Below are 18,625 nucleotides of genomic sequence, written 5' to 3' on the forward strand. Positions count from 1 at the left end.
TGAACCCTGCAGGGTCCATGGCATGTCTCCCCCAGGCCCCCTTGCCAATAGACCTCACCCAGCCTGGGGTGTTCGAGGGTGTCCCTCCAGCGCCTTGAAGCAGACTCACTCAGCCTGGGGGTGTTCAAGGATGTCCCTCCAGCGCCCTGAAGCAGACTCACCCAGCCTGGGGTGTTCAAGGGTGTCCCTCCAGCGCCCTGAAGAAGACTCACCCAGCCTGGGGGTGTTCAAGGGTGTCCCTCCAGCGCCCTGAAGAAGACTCACCCAGCCTGGGAGGGTTCAAGGGTGTCCCTCCAGTCCCTGAAGCAGACACCCCCGGCCTGGTGGGGTTCAAGGGTGTCCGTCCAGCGCCTTGAAGCAGACTCACCCAGCCTGGGGGTTCAAGGGTGTCCCTCCAGCTCCTTGAAGCAGACTCACCCAGCCTGGGGTGTTCATGGGTGTCCGTCCAGCGCCTTGAAGCAGACTCACCCAACCTGGGAGTGTTCAAGGGTGTCCGTCCAGCGCCTTGAAGCAGACTCACCCAGCCTGGGGGTTCAAGGGTGTCCGTCCAGCTCCTTGAAGCAGACTCACCCAGCCTGGGGGGGTGTTCAAGGGTGTCCGTCCAGCGCCTTGAAGCAGACTCACCCAGCCTGGGGGTTCAAGGGTGTCCGTCCAGCTCCTTGAAGCAGACTCACCCAGCCTGGGGGTGCTCAAGAGTGTCCCTCCAGCGCCTTGAAGCAGACTCACCCAGCCTGGGGGTGCTCAAGAGTGTCCCTCCAGCGCCTTGAAGCAGACTCACCCAGCCTGGGGGTGCTCAAGTGTGTCCCTCCAGTGCCCTGAAGCAGACTCACCCAGCCTGGGGTGTTCAAGGGTGTCCGTCCAGCGCCTTGAAGCAGACTCACCCAACCTGGGAGTGTTCAAGGGTGTCCGTCCAGCGCCTTGAAGCAGACTCACCCAGCCTGGGGGTTCAAGGGTGTCCGTCCAGCTCCTTGAAGCAGACTCACCCAGCCTGGGGGGGTGTTCAAGGGTGTCCGTCCAGCGCCTTGAAGCAGACTCACCCAGCCTGGGGGTTCAAGGGTGTCCGTCCAGCTCCTTGAAGCAGACTCACCCAGCCTGGGGGTGCTCAAGAGTGTCCCTCCAGCGCCTTGAAGCAGACTCACCCAGCCTAGGGGTGCTCAAGAGTGTCCCTCCAGCGCCTTGAAGCAGACTCACCCAGCCTGGGGGTGCTCAAGTGTGTCCCTCCAGTGCCCTGAAGCAGACTCACCCAGCCTGGGGGGGGGGGGGGGTTTAAGGGTGTCCCTCCAGCGCCTTGAAGCAGACTCACCCAGCCTGGGGGTGCTCAAGAGTGTCCCTCCAGCGCCTTGAAGCAGACTCACCCAGCCTGGGGGTGTTCAAGGGTGTCCCTCCAGCGCCCTGAAGAAGACTTACCTAGCCTGGGGGTGTTCAAGGGTGTCCCTCCAGCGCCCTGAAGAAGACTCACCCAGCCTGAGGGGGTTCAAGGGTCTCCCTCCAGTGCCTTGAAGCAGACACACCCAGCCTGGGGGTGTTCAAGGGTGTCCGTCCAACGCCTTGAAGCGTACTCACTCAGCCTGGGGGTGTTCAAGGGTGTCCGTCCAGCGCCTTGAAGCAGACTCACCCAACCTGGGAGTGTTCAAGGGTGTCCGTCCAGCGCCTTGAAGCAGACTCACCCAGCCTGGGGGTTCAAGGGTGTCCCTCCAGTCCCTGAAGCAGACACCCCCGGCCTGGTGGGGTTCAAGGGTGTCCCTCCAGCACCCTGAAGCAGACTCACCCAGCCTGGGGTGTTCAAGGGTGTCCCTCCAGCTCCTTGAAGCAGACTCACCCAGCCTGGGGTGTTCAAGGGTGTCCGTCCAGCGCCTTGAAGCAGACTCACCCAACCTGGGAGTGTTCAAGGGTGTCCGTCCAGCGCCTTGAAGCAGACTCACCCAGCCTGGGGGTTCAAGGGTGTCCCTCCAGCTCCTTGAAGCAGACTCACCCAGCCTGGGGGTTCAAGGGTGTCCCTCCAGTGCCCTGAAGCAGACTCACCCAGCCTGGGGGGGTTTAAGGGTGTCCCTCCAATGCCCTGAAGAAGACTCACCCAGCCTGAGGGGGTTCAAGGGTGTCCTTCCAACGCCTTGAAGCGTACTCACTCAGCCTGGGGGTGTTCAAGGGTGTCCCTCCAGCGCCCTGAAGCAGACTCACCCAGCCTGGGGGTGTTCAAGGGTGTCCCTCCAGCACCTTCAAGCGGACTCACTCAGCCTGGGGGTGTTAAAGGGTGTCCCTCCAGCGCCCTGAAGCATACTCACCCAGCCTGCGGGTGTTCAAGGATGTCCCTCCAGCGCCCTGAAGCAGACTCACCCAGCCTGGGGTGTTCAAGGGTGTCCCTCCAGCGCCCTGAAGAAGACTCACCCAGCCTGGGGGTGTTCAAGGGTGTCCCTCCAGCGCCCTGAAGAAGACTCACCCAGCCTGGGGGTGTTCAAGGGTGTCCCTCCAGCACCTTCAAGCGGACTCACCCAGCCTGGGGGTGTTCAAGGGTGTCCCTCCAGCACCTTCAAGCGGACTCACTCAGCCTGGGGGTGTTAAAGGGTGTCCCTCCAGCGCCCTGAAGCAGACTCACCCAGCCTGCGGGTGTTCAAGGATGTCCCTCCAGCGCCCTGAAGCAGACTCACCCAGCCTGCGGGTGTTCAGGGGTGTCGCTCCAGCGCCCTGAAGCAGACTCACCCAGCCTGGGGTGTTCAAGGGTGTCCGTCCAGCGCCCTGAAGGGGACTCACTCAGCCTGGGGGTGTTCAAGGGTGTCCGTCCAGCGCCTTGAAGCAGACTCACCCAGCCTGGGGTGTTCAAGGGTGTCCGTCCAGTGCCCTGAAGCAGACTCACCCAGCCTGGGGGCGGCCCGTGATGGCAGAGGTGATTCTCTTGGCTTGAGATGAGCTTCCCAAGTGCATAGGCATGGTCCCCCAGGGCCTTTCTGCTGGTCTCGTGTGATAAATACAAGAGTCTGAAGGAACTCTTGGAGTGATCTCAGCCCCCAGTGGTCTGGGGTTCGATGCACCGCTGTCTGGGGGAGCTGAACCCGATGAACTGATCCTGTGGGAGCAGGGCTACTGGGCTGATGCAGAACTAGGTGGAAGCACAGAAAGTTGAGTCCCTCCGAGGCCCCGCCCCTGTGAGCCGCAGCTCCTCCCCCCACTAAGCAATGGTAACTACCCCAGAGGTACCTTTCTGCCCACTTTACAAAGGGAGATAACTTGGTGATATTCACAAGGCACTGGGATTGTATCTCACTCCACCGGGCAAACTCATTACACTCCGGTCATTTGCATATCTTTGTTTCTAACTAAAACGTATGATGATGCAGCGCGGCATAGATCTGCGGGGTGTAATATGTTAGTTATCGCCTTGGATTTGTAGATCACGCCTCATAATGATATCCTACTCCTAAAGCGCTGAACAAGTGTGCACAAGAGAGGCCCCCATCTTGTTCGATCGCTTGAGTGACCCTCCTGCCTCTCTTTGCTTTGCAGAACTCGGAGGTGTCTGTGTTTGAAGTGAACATCCGGTTCATTGGGGGCCTGCTGGCTGCATTCTACCTCTCCGGACAGGAGGTAAGCGCCCAGCACTGACCAGCACATCATGTAATATGTTCACATGTGTATCTCTGCGTGGAGTGACCTTCAACACTTCACATTCACGCCTTTACCTCTTCCCCATCCGATGTTTACCTTTTTCCAGTCAGACCTTTACCTCTTCCTGTTCAGTTGTTTACTCTTTCCCTTTCAGACGTTTACCTCTTTGTGTTCAAATTTGTAAATCCAGACATTTACCTCTGTGTGGTAATGCAATAACCTGTCACATTACAGCATTTATCACTTCACATCAACACACTGCTACTGCACTCTAAGATGTTTACCCTGTAAAGAAAGGCATCTGTCTCTTCTTGTGAATGTGGGGACTGCTTTGCATAGGTAATGTGAAGAGTATAATGCAGGTATGCTGCACTCCCTTCCTTACAGGAATGTCCTGGTTTCTGTGATCCACTCTGAGACGTGTTTCGTTACAAAGCAACTTTTTCAAGGCTGCAATAGTTAAAAACAACACACGGTTACACACTGTCTATTCTTGCTTTATTTACATTGGGTCCATCTTATCTATTGGTTTCTCAAATGGCTGTTCCTAGAAAATGTGGCTACGAGCACACGCGCATCTGGGTTTCTCTTTCCTTTTCTCTTGACACACTGCAGTCGAATACGAACACAAGGTTACTAGAATGCAGTTTCATCTTGTTTGTAACTATTGCAGCCTTGAAGAAGGTGCTTTGTTATGAAACCTGTGTTAGCCGCCAGTTGTTGTCTACAAGTTCACAATCTAGGACCGTGTGAAACTTTCAATTGTTATGGAATAAACACGTCTGCAACTTTAGAACTAAAACTTCTCCGAACTCCTATATTTTGGGCTGCTTGAAATGGGTGCTTCGGTATCACTTGTTCTCTGTGTAGAAATGTTGTCCGAGTGTTGGCGTCACCAATGGGATATGGGAAGGTGGTTGGTGAGTCTCAGTCGGATGTTGTACATCCTGGGAGGGATTTCATGAAAAGTGGTTGTCTGCCCACTGGGAGTGCCTGTCCCAAACGGGTGCCCCTAAGATGAGTGACATTAGTGTTCAAGACTTTCCCAGCACTGTTTATTTTCTGTAAAAGTATACCACAGGGTCTTGCGGTAATCTTATTCTCTGATGATGTTGGGTCTTGGAACTGTGTCATGTTACCTGCTCTGCTGGGTGTTTGAACGTCGGGCTTACAGTATTCTTTGGAAGCGGGCCTCCTGAAGGTTGCTGTGGGGGTCTGAACGGGAACAGGGGTTGCAGCATGCAGTGCTTAGTGTGGGGCCGCCTGCTTTACTTGACAATAATCTATGCTTCAACCCTGCTACCTGTGTGGCCCCTCCCACCGGTGTGGCCCCTCCCGCCTGCGTGGCCCCTCCCGCCTGCGTGGCCCCTCCCACCAGTGTGGCCCCTCCCTGGTCACCGCGGCGGGTGTCCATCGCTTCCCTTGCTTCGAGTGCTGTCTCCAGAGAGACGACATCAAAGAGTTGATGCTGAAAATCTCTAAGATCTCAGACGGGAGGGGGGGGGATGGGGGGGGGGTGGGGTGGGGGTAGATTCCAAGAGGTTGCCACCATGTCTTTGTCTCCCAGATTACTTCTTGTTCAGGTCACCGCAGGTGCTCACGGGCTCCACTGTAAGCACTCAGTCGTGTTGTGTTCAAATTTGTAAATCCAGACATTACCTCTGTGTGGTAATGCAATAACCTGTCACATTACAGCATTTATCACTTCACATCAACACACTGCTACTGCACTCTAAGATGTTTACCCTGTAAAGAAAGGCATCTGTCTCTTCTTGTGAATGTGGGGACTGCTTTGCATAGGTAATGTGAAGAGTATAATGCAGGTATGCTGCACTCCCTTCCTTACAGGAATGTCCTGGTTTCTGTGATCCACTCTGAGACGTGTTTCGTTACAAAGCAACTTTTTCAAGGCTGCAATAGTTAAAAACAACACACGGTTACACACTGTCTATTCTTGCTTTATTTACATTGAGTCCATCTTATCTATTGGTTTCTCTAATGGTTGTTCCTAGAAAATGTGGATCCGAGCACACTCGCATCTGGGTTTCTCTTTCCTTTTCTCTTGACACACTGCAGTCGTATACGAACACAAGGTTTCTAAAATACAGTTTCATCTTGTTTGTAACTATTGCAGCCTTGAAAAAGGTGCTTTGTGATGAAACATGTGTTAGGCGCCAGTTGTTGTCTACAAGTTCACAATCTAGGACCGTGTGAAACTTTCAATTGTTATGGAATAAACACGTCTGCAACTTTAGAACTAAAACTTCTACGAACTCCTATATTTTGGGCTGCTTGAAATGGGTTGTTAGAAATGTGAATTTCTGGTTGGCTGAGGCTTGCGCCAAAGCCAGGCAGAAACCACCATTCTAAGTCAGGGAAAGGAAGTCACCCGTCAGGATAACCCCTGCTCACACCCTTGGTAGCTTGGCACGAGCAGTCAGGCTTATCACGGAGGCGATGTGTAAAGCATTTGCGCACACACCCACCAGCAACCACATCCCAGGCCCCCCACAAAAGGAACTCCACACAAGGTTATATCAAAAATAGCCTTTGTATTATACCAAACACATTAGATAATAAATACACACTTTACAATGTGCCATAGGCACGGGCAGAATTTACATGGGATTATATACATGGGACAGGGCCACATGGACCACTGTCAGGAATGAGCACTTTTAGAACTAGCCTTAGGTAGAAGTAGCACTTTGTAGAAGTAACACTTTTAGAACATAGAACATATAATAACTGGCGGCGGGTACGGACCGTGTCTTCCGCTCTGGTGGCGCGGGACAATGCGGGTGACCTCCTTGGCAGACCGGAGCGGGCGGGAGGCGGCCGGTACACTACAAGCGTGCAGGCGTTTTTTCACCTCCCAAAAGGGGCTCCGGGCTTTTTCTGAGGCTGGGGCGACCCAAAGGTGTGCGGCTCAGAGGAGGAGGGGGGCAGGGTGCGGGCGGCCCAGCGAAGCGGACGCGGCTCAGAGGAGAGCGGCGCGGCTCGAGGCGGGGACTGCCAGGCACGGGCTGCAAAGGGGGGCGAACGGGGCACACTTCAGGCGGGCTCCAGCGGCACCTGGAGGTCAGACAAGTCCCGGCAACTTGTCAGGGAAGGCACACTAGAGTCCACTGGTCCTGGGACTCTGGTCAGGGGGTGAGCTCAGTATCAAGCCCTTGGAGATAGTTTTAAGCACCAAATAGCAAATGTAGCACACAACCAGTAACCACTGGTAAAAGGTAAGTGCCACCTACGCAACCCTAACCACCTTGGGAAAATATCACGCAGGGAACCATGAACTCACTAGCATAACTATACTAGGAAAAACAACCACCTAAGCATAAACATACATTTAGGGGTATAGGCCAGAAACTTAGCACATGATGCATAAAAACACATTAGGAGGTGTCAGAACACAGGGGGCGCAAAACATACTACACACCGTACATTTCCTAACACCCAAAGCATTAGCGCATAAATCATAATATCACATAAATCACGTTTAGCGCAGAAATCACATGTAGCACATAACTCACATCAAAGTCCAGGTTGCGCCACTGCGCCAAAACCTAAACGTAGCAGCTGTCCACTACTTGCTGGGCAGCTGAGGGACAAGAACAGGGCCTAAACGTTGCACCTGGCACTAAGTGCTGCGCAGCTGGGGAAGGCCAGAGTAGGGGCGAAGGAGTGCGACTCACTCCAGAGTCCAAAGTACATGTCCATTAGGAGAAAGAACCTAAACGGTGCTGCTGCCCACTACTTGCTGGACAGCTGTAGAATCAAAACTGCAGCGTGGGCCCTCACTGGCCCCCAGGACAAAAGACTGCGCAAAAAGGGTTGGAGCCCTCGGGCTGGGGAACAAATACTGCACACGTTGGAGCCTTCTAGGCTCTAGGACCAACTAATACGCCAAACGTTGGAGCCCTCTAGGCTCTGAACTCAACTGTCCATTGGAGCCCTCTGGCTCTGAAAATAACACGCCCGCAGGCTCTACAAATATCTTTGCTCCCAGGGGGCACAATGGCTCCTAAAGCATTAGGCGCCAAATAGAGGGCACGGCCGGGCCCCCATCGTTAGAGCCACGGAGCTCAGCACGGGCTCCTCTGGCCCTTTTGATCAACAATGTGGATTGGAGCACTCGTGGGCTAAAAAATACAATAATGCCCCCGTGAGCCTCGTGGGCTCAAAATACAATAATGCCCCCGGGAGCCTCGTGGGCTCAAAATACAATAATGCCCCCGGGAGCCTTGTGGGCTCTGAAAACAGCGAAGGCTCCCCAGGTTGCAACGGCCCACTGGCATCCGGGGCCGCTCTAAAGCAAATACTGTCCTGGTGCCTCCAAGGCACCACTGCGCCCGCCTGGAGCTTCCCCCAGCCCTTTATCACTCACCGGGCTGTTCTCTCGTGTCGGGGCTACTCCGGGCAGCGCCACTTCCTCTTCGGCCACCCGGGGAGGCGGGGTAGGCTCCCAGCCTCCCCACGCAGCACCACCTTCTGATTTCGGCAGTGCGGGCGGCAGCAACTCCGGTCTCCCTCTCCACACAGGAGACCGGAAAAGCGGGACCAAGGCTTCCCCCAGGCAGAGGAAAGCGGAAGAGGGACGCACTCCAATCTTTTCGCGGAGAAAGCACCGAGGGGTGGGCACCCTCAGTGCGTGAAACAAAAGTAGAAACGGGGTGGCCACCCGTTAAGGCTCCTGAAAAGGGAAAATAAGCGAGGTGGGCACTCACGCAAAAAAAATGAGCCACGGGAGGGATCCCCACACCGGGGAATCCTTCGGGGAAGAGGGCAGCATCGCGCTGCCAACAATAGTTCATCAGCAATCCAGGGGCTGGGCAGGGCTTACTTGACAATAATCTATGCTTCAACCCTGCTACCTGTGTGGCCCCTCCCACCTGTGTGGCCCCTCCCTGGTCACCGCGGCGGGTGTCCATCGCTTCCCTAGCTTCGAGTGCTGTCTCCAGAGAGACGACATCAAAGAGTTGATGCTGAAAATCTCTAAGATCTCAGATGGGAGGGGGGTAGATTCCAAGAGGTTGCCACCATGTCTTTGTCTCCCAGATTACTTCTTGTTCAGGTCACCGCAGGTGCGCGCAGCCTCTACCGTGAGCACTCAGTCCTAGGTAACCACGCAGCAGTCAGTCATAGGTAACCACAGAGCAGTCAGTCATAGGTAACCACAGAGCAGTCAGTCATAGGTAACCACAGAGCAGTCAGTCATAGGTATCCTGTAGTGTAGTTCTTATATTCCCAATAGGCTCTGCGCATTGGAATAACATAAACGGCATTTTATACGTAGGACTGAGATCGACTAGGTCTCTACTGAATATGTTGGACTTAATTAGGTATGCCAGATAGCTCAGAGGTCACTAGAAACTTTTTTGAATGAACAGGGAAGAGTTAACGTCCCTGATTAGACAAGAAGGGATTAGTTTCTGACAACCGCATAAACATGACAACTTTGCTCCCTCCAGAATAAGGAGTATATCTCTAGAGTCGTGTGAAAACAATAGATAGCTATTTCACTTAGTCAATCGTGCATACTTAGTTTCACCGGAGTGCAGAGAAATAGAGAGACGGGCGTTTTCATTAAAAGGTGTTATTTATTGAGCAGTCTTCTTTCTCGTGCAATAGAAGTGAATTGCCACAATTGCAATACTTATCATAAAGTAAAGTGCGTACAGTATTCTGAAATAATACTGTAAAAGCATTGATATGGTTTCTGAGCCATATGATACTTAAAACGGATAAAATATATACAATACATACAAAGATAAAAGTTTGACTAAACGTACTCAACTGGTGCTTCTAAATTACGCCTACCCCATTGTACCAAACCTAAGCCTAGTACGTGGAAAAGAGTAAGGGAGTTGCAGTTTAAGTTTAAGTTAGTTTTGCGAAGAATCTGAATCAAGAATTCTCTAAGGATCTAATCAGCTCCGTACCTTGGTTTTAGAATGAAGGAGGTCTTGTATCTCGCTCTCAGGACTCGATCTCCCAGTTACCCGCAAGGGTGACTGGAAACACTGGAGCTGGATTTTCTCGGCAGGAGAAAAGACAGCATCTTTCTCAGTGCATCAAATGGGAGCGACGGCTTCCTTTCTCACTCGCATTGGATGGGCTTTGGGTAAGTAGATAGCCGCTCTGCTCCAAACCACCGTGTGTTGCTTAAGGCAAATGCTGGTATATTTGTACCTGGAAGGTGCTGAGTTTGACGTAAGGTTGGATATAAGACGTCACTAAGAATGGTCACTAAGAACTGGCAGTTCTTTCGGACTCGCAGGAGTTCTAGGACAAATCAAAACAAAAGCAGGGGGAATTCCCGGGCTGCTGGAGGTTTGGTTTGTTTAAAGAACGCGTTGTACTTTCTAGGAGTCTTAGGGAAGTAGCCTTGCCGTGTTTTGGACTGCATGGGCTATTACTAAATATGGATATGATTCTTATGCCTTTATAAGGATATGATTTGTTATAACCACATAAGGGCATAAATCGGGAATATTTAATTAGGGTCCTAGATACGTTCACAGCACCCACTCCACGTGTAATGTCCATAATTATTAAAATACTAAGCAATATATAAACATATAAGTATGCATTTGTTTTCCAGCCCACCCCAAAATACATTAAATCGCATTTGAAATGGTATAGATACACGAAAATGAGTATTATACTGTACGCTTTCAAGCAGTGGTATCATTCAGATTAAATTGTGTTCATTTAGAATGTTGACCGAATGAATCACGAAATTTACATTCATGAAATGGCTCTTAATACAGAAAAAAGGTCGAGACCATTTCATCACATATTTATACAAGATTGTACATGTGCTAGAGGCTGATTCAAAATATTGTCTCTAGAGTCTTTAAGAATGGAAGTTCTGTAGAGTACCATGTGCCAAAAAAAAGTAAATATTTTGGAAATTGGGAAAAAATAATTTTGCTTTCATGGGAAAAAATAGTTCCAAATGTTTTCAGTAGAGTTGTTTATAAAAAACTGAAGGCCAAATTCAGAGTTCAGGGAACTCTGTGTGCTCGCTTTTTAAAATATTTTTCTCGTTGTTAGAAGAGAACATTTGCTCTGCTAGGCCAGCAAAAAATTTGTCTACAAAAGTAGGTGAAAGTTGGGCCAACGCTTAAAAATTCAGAAATAGAGCCTATATGCAATGCATTGCCGTGATCGGTGTTCAGATCAGCAATGTTTACAGAAGGTTGTACCTGTGTGGTGCCGCTTTCATCTCATACTTCACAGCCACCTAATCGTAATGGTGAAGTCTCAACGAATGCCGTCATCAGAATCGGTAGCCGCTGGGGACAACACGTTGCATGAGTCGTTACCGGACAAAGCCAAGCATCGATATCCATTGGTACTGCTGTTGGTAGTGTAAGACAGACGTCCAACACGCATTCTTCTCCGCATAGCAGACATCGAAGCACAGGTAAGATGCAATTTTGCCAGATTGGTCTGAATGAAAGAAACCAGGTAGTATTCAGATCTCTTAGCCGGGCCAATCCGAGGACCTTAGTGATACGGTCTCGGTATCGTTTTGTTAGGATCGTTTCTTCCATCGTAGCCTGAGTTTTGTCTGTGACTTGGCTTGCCATATCGGAGCAGGAGGAACAAAAAAAAGATTCCTGCTACGAGTCCCAAAATAAGAGGCAGGCCATCGAATAGAGAATGCACAAAATTCGGGAAGATGCCCAGAACTGTTTTAAAGGGTGCTAACACTCCCGAAAAAATTGTCTTAAATACATGTGCGATGCCACTGGTATCTGACATGTTTAAGATTTGGCTTAACATTTCTACGAAATGCACGGGGCAATTTGTCGATAATACGATATGTATCTCTGCCGCTGTCCTTGCAACTTGCAGGTCATACGTCTCTTTGGACGAGGTTAAAGGCACAGTTGTTTGTAAAAGAATAGACTTCATTCTGCTTAAAGTATCACTTCGAATAGAAGAGATATTCACAGAAGGCCATATTGCTGCCTCCATGTCTGGATTGCTGTTTGGATACAATACTTGCATACAACTAATGACCCTGGAAGTAACGCTCACGAGATGGGCTTTTCCTGGCATCATGCCACAACAGCTGTGGTCACTTAATATAACGTAGCTACTGTTAGAGAGTTGTCTGAAAAAGGGCTCTATCTGTGTAGCAGGGGTGCCGTGCAGATGACATGAAAGGTTGTTTGATGAACCTTCGCAGGCTCCATGCAAGTTAATTCCTTGACACAGAAGTGTACCGCTTAGTGATTTTTTACAATTGTTACCACTAAGAAGTACCTCTTTTTCCCCTCACTATAACATCTATGTGTATAAGGCAAATTCCAGGTCGACTTGATGTATCCTCTACCCAGCCTTTCATACAGGCCTGCTGGTATATACTATTGGCAGTATTGAAACTGAAAAGTTATCGGGATTGTAATGGTGCCATGTATTATCCATTCAATGACAGGTCTTTCTGACATTGTCAATGGTAATCTTTCTAGTTTTTCAATGCTCAGCACCGTATAGTCTGCTCCTTTTTGTGCCAACGAGATTTGTCTATCAGTAAGGTTAAAGATAGAAAATAATGACGTTGTGTTGATTAGACGCCATGGCACATAGCCTGAACGGAGGTTTTGTAACGTCCAGCCTAGCTGTACAATAGAACGTAATTGGGATTGACCATGTTGTAACATTAGCATATCCTGTTCTATTATATCAATAGCAGATGATACAAGGCTGTCCAGTGAATAAATTCTGGAGGACAGAGTCGTTAACCCATTGTCCACTACAGAAAGTGATTTTTCCAAATTAATACGATCAATTTCTCGTATTTTTTCTGCAGTTTCAATTTGTGTTACTTTCCAAGCTTCATTGTAAGCTGCGTATATACCGGCGTATATGAAATGTTTTTGACACTGTTTGCGAGGTCCCATTATGAAATCTCGCAAGTCAGCACCTTCTTTAAGTAAAGTTAAGTGTTGCTTGATTTCGGGAAGTGTGGATCTCTGTAGCCAATCGAGGCATAGTTTTCCTACACTGTATGTTGTAACTATCCCTGGATGTTGTCTCTGGGAATATCTTGGGTCTGGCCTGTTGTGTTTGAACCCCTGTATTTTGTTCAGGAATCTATCTTGACAGTTATTTGTGTCTGTGGGCCAGATCAACCATTTGTTCCAATCAGAAATTGTTCTGTTGTGTTTTAAAATATACGACACGTCTAACCCCTCGTCTGTAGTGGTGTTTCTATCAGGCATAGGCTTTGGTATAGACAGGTTGTTTAAATATATTTTTCTTGGCTAGACCAAGACAGGTTGTTTGTTGAATGGTGTCATTCAGGAACATTATTTGTTCTGGGATCATGCAGGCTCTAAACAATGATTCTAGACCTTGTACCTGCCACTCTTTTGTACCCCAGATGGTTTTTGTCTCAATGTTATTTTTCCAAAATTCAAAACCAGATGTAGACATTTTCATAAAAATTTTCAGAATATTTCAGTTTAGTATTTGTCAACATGTTTTTCACTCCTGTCTTGTTTAACATTTTGAAATAAAACGTTTCTGAATTAGTGTAATTAAACCCTGAGAAGTATGGAAATTTCTCATAAAATGTTTTTGAACTGCCTTTTGGCGGAGTTGGACAATGTTCCCACTGATTATAACTGAAAATATTTCTAGGATTAGCAGATTTATGCAGATAATGATGCCCAAAGTGATTGAAACAATACATTTCCTCATAATTCGATGAACGCTGTAAATAATCATGTTCTGTAAATTTTGCTGACATTTCTAAATCTGCCATCATATTATTTATATTTTCAAGTCCCAATCATCAGAGAAAGTACTTCTTTCTCTGATGATTGGGACAAAGTCACTTAAGGAGATCTTAAATTGGTGTGGATATTTCAAGAGCTCAACCGGGCCATCGATTTCATAGTCAGTTTTGTCCCATGCTATACCACCAGGTATAGGGATGGCTGTGATATTCACTGATGATAGTTCTCTTTTTTCGATGTGAGAAGATCTGTGTGGTTTCAGGACCAAGTTGATGTTCTGACTTGCTGTGTCCATTGTACTATATTTTCCATCAATAAATCTACCCAAACTTAAAACCAAGATGAGCCACAGAAGGAGGAAAAGTACACCTAACACAATCCATAATTTAATCCATGGTGAAGTTAGATATGTTTCTCTGAGTTGATGAAAGAGCTCTGTGATTTTCTTTTTGAAAGTTTTTGTTGCTGGCTTGTCTCCATGTTCACTTGGATCATCGGAAAAGTCATCAAAGTTGATAAAGTAGGCAGATGCAGTTCTATCAATTGGTGGAATTGCTTCTCGATTTCCATTGATCTTTGGATTTTCTTTTGTTACATTTGTATAGTCCGAGGCTACATCGTTGTCGACAGGTGTTTCTTGACGTACTGTTGCGATTTGGGTACCAAGAGGCACACATTCCATGGCTTTGTTGCATAGTCCTTTTTTATTCACTGAAGGTTTTCAAATGTGATTAGTCTCTCAGTTTGAACCTCTTGGATTGTAGCAAGATTTGGTCTTCTGCTATTTCTTGGGAGTCCACTGGGCCTACTACTTATTATTGGCCACATGGTTGTGGTTTCACCAGGTCGATTGATACAACTCGGTTCTCCTTTTTACCAGCAAGGGGCGGTAGTACTACTGATCTTCTTCCGCTGACAGCTAAGACAGGTACTGCTTTTCTGTAAGAAGGCCCAAATTCCTTCTTCACCGCAATCTTTTCTCTGACCAGATCCCCAATCTTTGGAATCCAGACAGGTCTTGCTGGGACAGGTGGTTTTTCTTCAGTGGTCGTTGGCTTTAGCTTTTCGTTACTTAGACTTTTCCTTGTTTTATTTAAGTCCTGTAAAACAGCCAAACGATCTTTGATATCAAATGTTTTTGTTTCACCACTGAAGTCTGACAATCCAAATCCTGGGTGATCATTCAAGTACCAAATAAAAGTTCGTACGGACTGATACCTCCTAGAGAATGTCTTGGCATGTTATTAAGACTACGTTGGACACATATTAGATGTTTGACCCACCCGTCACCCGCACCTAATACCCTCTCTGTTATAGATTGCTTTATGTCACGTTTTTTTCTCTCCATTACCGCATTTCCCTCGGGATATAATGGACTAGAATACCGCAATGCAATGCCCATGCTGGCCATGGTCTCCTTGTAAGCCTGAGAGCTAAACGCAGGACCCTGGTCAGAATGTAGCACGCCAATTGCGTATATGCCGATAAAGACTAGCAAATCTTTTTATAACAGTTCCGGCGTCAGCCGAGCGCTGAGGCCACATCTAAATGAATCTTGTCTTAATAATTATGGGATCGCATTCTTCCGTCTGGATGTCTGCGTATAGATAGCCTGATGCTGTCTAATAGAGGTGTCTGGGCAGGTGTCTGGTCCGGTTCACTACTGCGATCTCTATTGCAGTTTTGACAATTCATTGCAAAGTTATAAATTTGCACGCTCATCCCCGGCCACCAGTATTTTGATTGTAATTCTATTAGAGATTTCAGGATCTCTTGGTGCCTCAGACCCAATCCCATGTGTGCTTCTTCAATCAAGAAGACTCTCCGGATCGTGTTTGTAATTACTCTATCCCCCACTCCAGCGATTTGAGCAAACGGAACGGAGTTCGCATCAATTATGTATGTATTGCCGAGTGGATAGTTTAGAGATATCGCCGCATAATTGCCTTCCATTGAAGCTTTTACTGCAAGCAGCGTTTCGCCATCTATTTTTTTTTGTACGCTTTTTTGTAGCTACGGAAGCCGAGTGATCAGCTGGCGCTGTGGCTCTGTCAGCCAATGAATTCCCTGCAACGTGAACGCCATCACGTTGAAGACTCTGCGTATGTATCACGTGAGTCTTTTGTAGTTCTTTCTGCAAAAGAACTACTTGTTCCCATAGTTTTTTATGCTTTATTGTGGCACCTGTCTCATCTTTGTAACCGGTTTTTATCCAGGTCTGCATGGAATTATTGTAAGATCGGACGCAGTAATGCGATTCGCACACTATTAGTGGGGGGAATTCGCGATCGGCATTTTCAAGCGCCATTTTTAGAGATCTTATTTCAGCTCGCTGAGCTGTACAGTTTCTGAGTGATTCAGTTTTAGTGACCATCGGTCTGAATTTACCTAAGCGCCAGCGACCTTTAACAATTGCGCACGCAGCATTGTAAATTTGTTTTTCCACAACGTATTGTTGTGCAAATCTGTCCGTGTAGATTACACAGGTGTACTGTTCGAGATGCAGAATTTCCATTGACAGAGGGCATTCATGTTCTATTCCAGATTTTCTAGTTTTTTTCATTTTCGGATCAAAAGCGTGTTTCACGTTTTCTGTAGCAAGAGAATTTTCCCATTGTATCCATTTTAGATCTAGAGCTATAGCATTTGGAATGCCTGGTCTTGTTACTGCCTCAAGGGCTGATACTGCTGTTAGAACAGATATCCTTTTACCTTGTGCTAGGGCTCTTTCTTTTGCTACAGCAGTTTGAACCGCAATTAGAATTTTTTCAGTAGAACTGAATTTCATTTCAGCTTGTGTGTACAAGTGTGATTTGTAAGCTATTGGTACCGTTTCTCCCTCATTAGAGGTCAGGTATGTGAATCCGCATCTGCCTGGGTTGACTCTGATTACAAGGTTGCGTTCGTTTGCGCGTGTTTGCAGTTTTGTTTTAGTTAACATGTCTGTCTGTAATGATCTTAAAATTTCTGTGTGTTTTTGAGTCCAATTAATTGGTTTAAAATCAGGTTTTATTAGTTCGTTGAGAGGTTTAACCCTCTCTGCATAATTTAGAATGTATGTTCTTCCGAAATTCAGGAAACCTAGTATTGATTGTAAGTTTTTCAGCGTTTTTGGAGCTTGGAGTACAGCACACTTCTCTAAGAAGTCTGCTAGGCTTTTGCCTTCACTTGATAGTTCATATCCTAAAAATAGGACAGTTAGAGGGGCAATTTGTGATTTTTTAAAGTAAAATTTTTACCCTTAAGATGCGAATCCAAGTATTATGGTGTTCACTCTTTTCAAGTGAGTCTCCAGGTCATCGTCTTTAAGATGGATGTCATCAACATAGGATAATGCCTCATCATCATAAATTTGTAGTAACTCTGTTACCCTGGCTGAAAATAATCCTGGGCTATTCTTGAATCCCTGTGGAAGACGACAAAATTGTTTTTTGGGTCCCCATGCCGGAGAAAGCGGTCAAATATCTGCTTTCAGGTGCTATGTTTTGACAGAAGAAACCGTTTGAAATATCTAATGTTGTTTTATATATCTAATGTTGTTTTATATTTCTTGCACACGATGTTATTCATTAGTGCTGCACTGTGTGAGTTTTGTTCTGCAAAAGTTTTACAGCAGGAGTTTAGGTGTCTGTAGTCCAAAACTAGACGATATGAATCGTCTGGCTTGGTGACAGGAAACAAAGGATTGTTCATTTGGGAGGTGCATGTTTCAATCACCCCTTGATATTCAAGTTGATCTAAGATCTCCCTGACTTGTTTTTTAGCTTCTTGCTTAACAGGATACTGCCTCTGTGCAGTAGGTTGATTTTTTAACTGGATTTTATGGTGAGGAGAATCCCCATCCCATCCTACATGATTTTTATATAATGCAGGTGCTTGGGCCACTGCCCATTTTCTAGCAAATGTGTATTTTTTATGAATTGGAATGTGATTTGAGAAGGCAGGCATAATCATTTCTTCGCCATGTGGGCACTCCCTGGCAAACTCTGGTGGCCAGTCTTTTTCAGCTAACAGGATGTCATAGCCTTTAGATAGATTCTTCCAAAAGAGACCTCTTATTTTCCTAGTTTTATCTCCCTCTATACGTAATGTTATTTCATATAGTTTATGGGGCACGCTAACTCGGGTGTCTGCAGTTTCCACTTGAATGTATTCACTCGTGTCCACTGTCTCCAGAAGATTCATCACTTCTGTTGCGCTGTCTAGCACTGTCTGGGCCCACTCTCCGTTTTTCAGTTGTGTCCTCCGGATTCTTGGCATGTTTAATTTTAATACTGGCTACCTTCTTTCTGGGAAATTGTAATTTTTTACTTTGATGAGCAGGTTCCTTGTCTTTGGACTTGACGTGCTCTTCTTTATGTTCTGATCGTCCTCTTCTTTCCGATTTATGTGAGGAAGTCTGAAAAGATCGAGAGGGACGTGTATCAATATCTTGATATCTGTCAGGTTTTCTCAAATTTTCCCTATTTCTAAGGTAATATCTTTTTTCAGAGGGCTCCCTTTGGGGAGACTTGCCCCCCCCTTCTGGAGATCTATTTCTTCGTTGGGGAGACCTTCCTCTGGACTGAAAATGTTTTTCTCTGGAAGTGGTTTGTTTATTACCCTCCCACTGAAAGTTTTTTCAGGATTTTCAATTAGTTGGGGTTTTACTGGTTTACCACCCAAACTATCTCTACCTAATTCTTCATAGGATTTTTCAATTATTCTGGCAAGTTCAAAAGGTTGTTCTGCTATGTCTGTTTCCTTCAATTTTTGGCGGATCGCCACAGATGCTGCTTCTCCTTTTATGTTGGCTAGTAATATAGCTGAGACCTGCTTAAAGTATTTCAGTAATTTCATATCCAGAGTTAAAGCAGGTTCTGGACCGTATTCATTTTGAATCTGTCTTAGTACATCTGGTATAACTGCCATAGACGGAACACTGTGTGTTTTTGTGTAGATAGAATCAAACACTGTGCCCCAAGTGTCACAGTCCTCCACATGTGGTGCGATCCCCATTGGGAGACAGATAGTCAGGATTCTGTGTTTTTCGTGAGGGGTAGTATCAGGAGATACTGCCTCTATTTGAGTGATTTTTTTGAGCTAACCAGAATGGAATTTGTTCCCGTTTTGTGGGTGTTTTACTAAGACATGATTGTATATTGTGTGGTGTATTTTTATTTGTGTTCCCCTGTTGAGGGGTGTTTTGTGGAATTTTAATTGTAGGTTGGACTGTTGAAGTCCACATGACATATTGGACCAACTGTCTAAGTATTTTAATTAGTTGT

At 47.0% G+C, this 18,625-nt stretch overlaps 1 protein-coding gene across 1 annotated transcript in view; it reads left to right on the plus strand.

Annotated features, from left to right (window-relative positions):
- MAN1A2 (mannosidase alpha class 1A member 2) overlaps positions 1-18,625 on the plus strand; it is a 436,652-nt gene that overhangs the window by 135,494 nt on the left and 282,533 nt on the right. Inside the window, exon 5 of the mRNA XM_086935831.1 lies at positions 3,499-3,579. Coding sequence (XP_086791957.1) covers positions 3,499-3,579 — 81 coding nt within the window. The remainder of the gene's footprint in view (positions 1-3,498; positions 3,580-18,625) is intronic.

The sequence above is a fragment of the Lissotriton vulgaris genome, chromosome 8 (genome assembly GCF_964263255.1).
Source record: "Lissotriton vulgaris chromosome 8, aLisVul1.2, whole genome shotgun sequence".
Lineage (NCBI taxonomy): Eukaryota > Metazoa > Chordata > Amphibia > Caudata > Salamandridae > Lissotriton > Lissotriton vulgaris.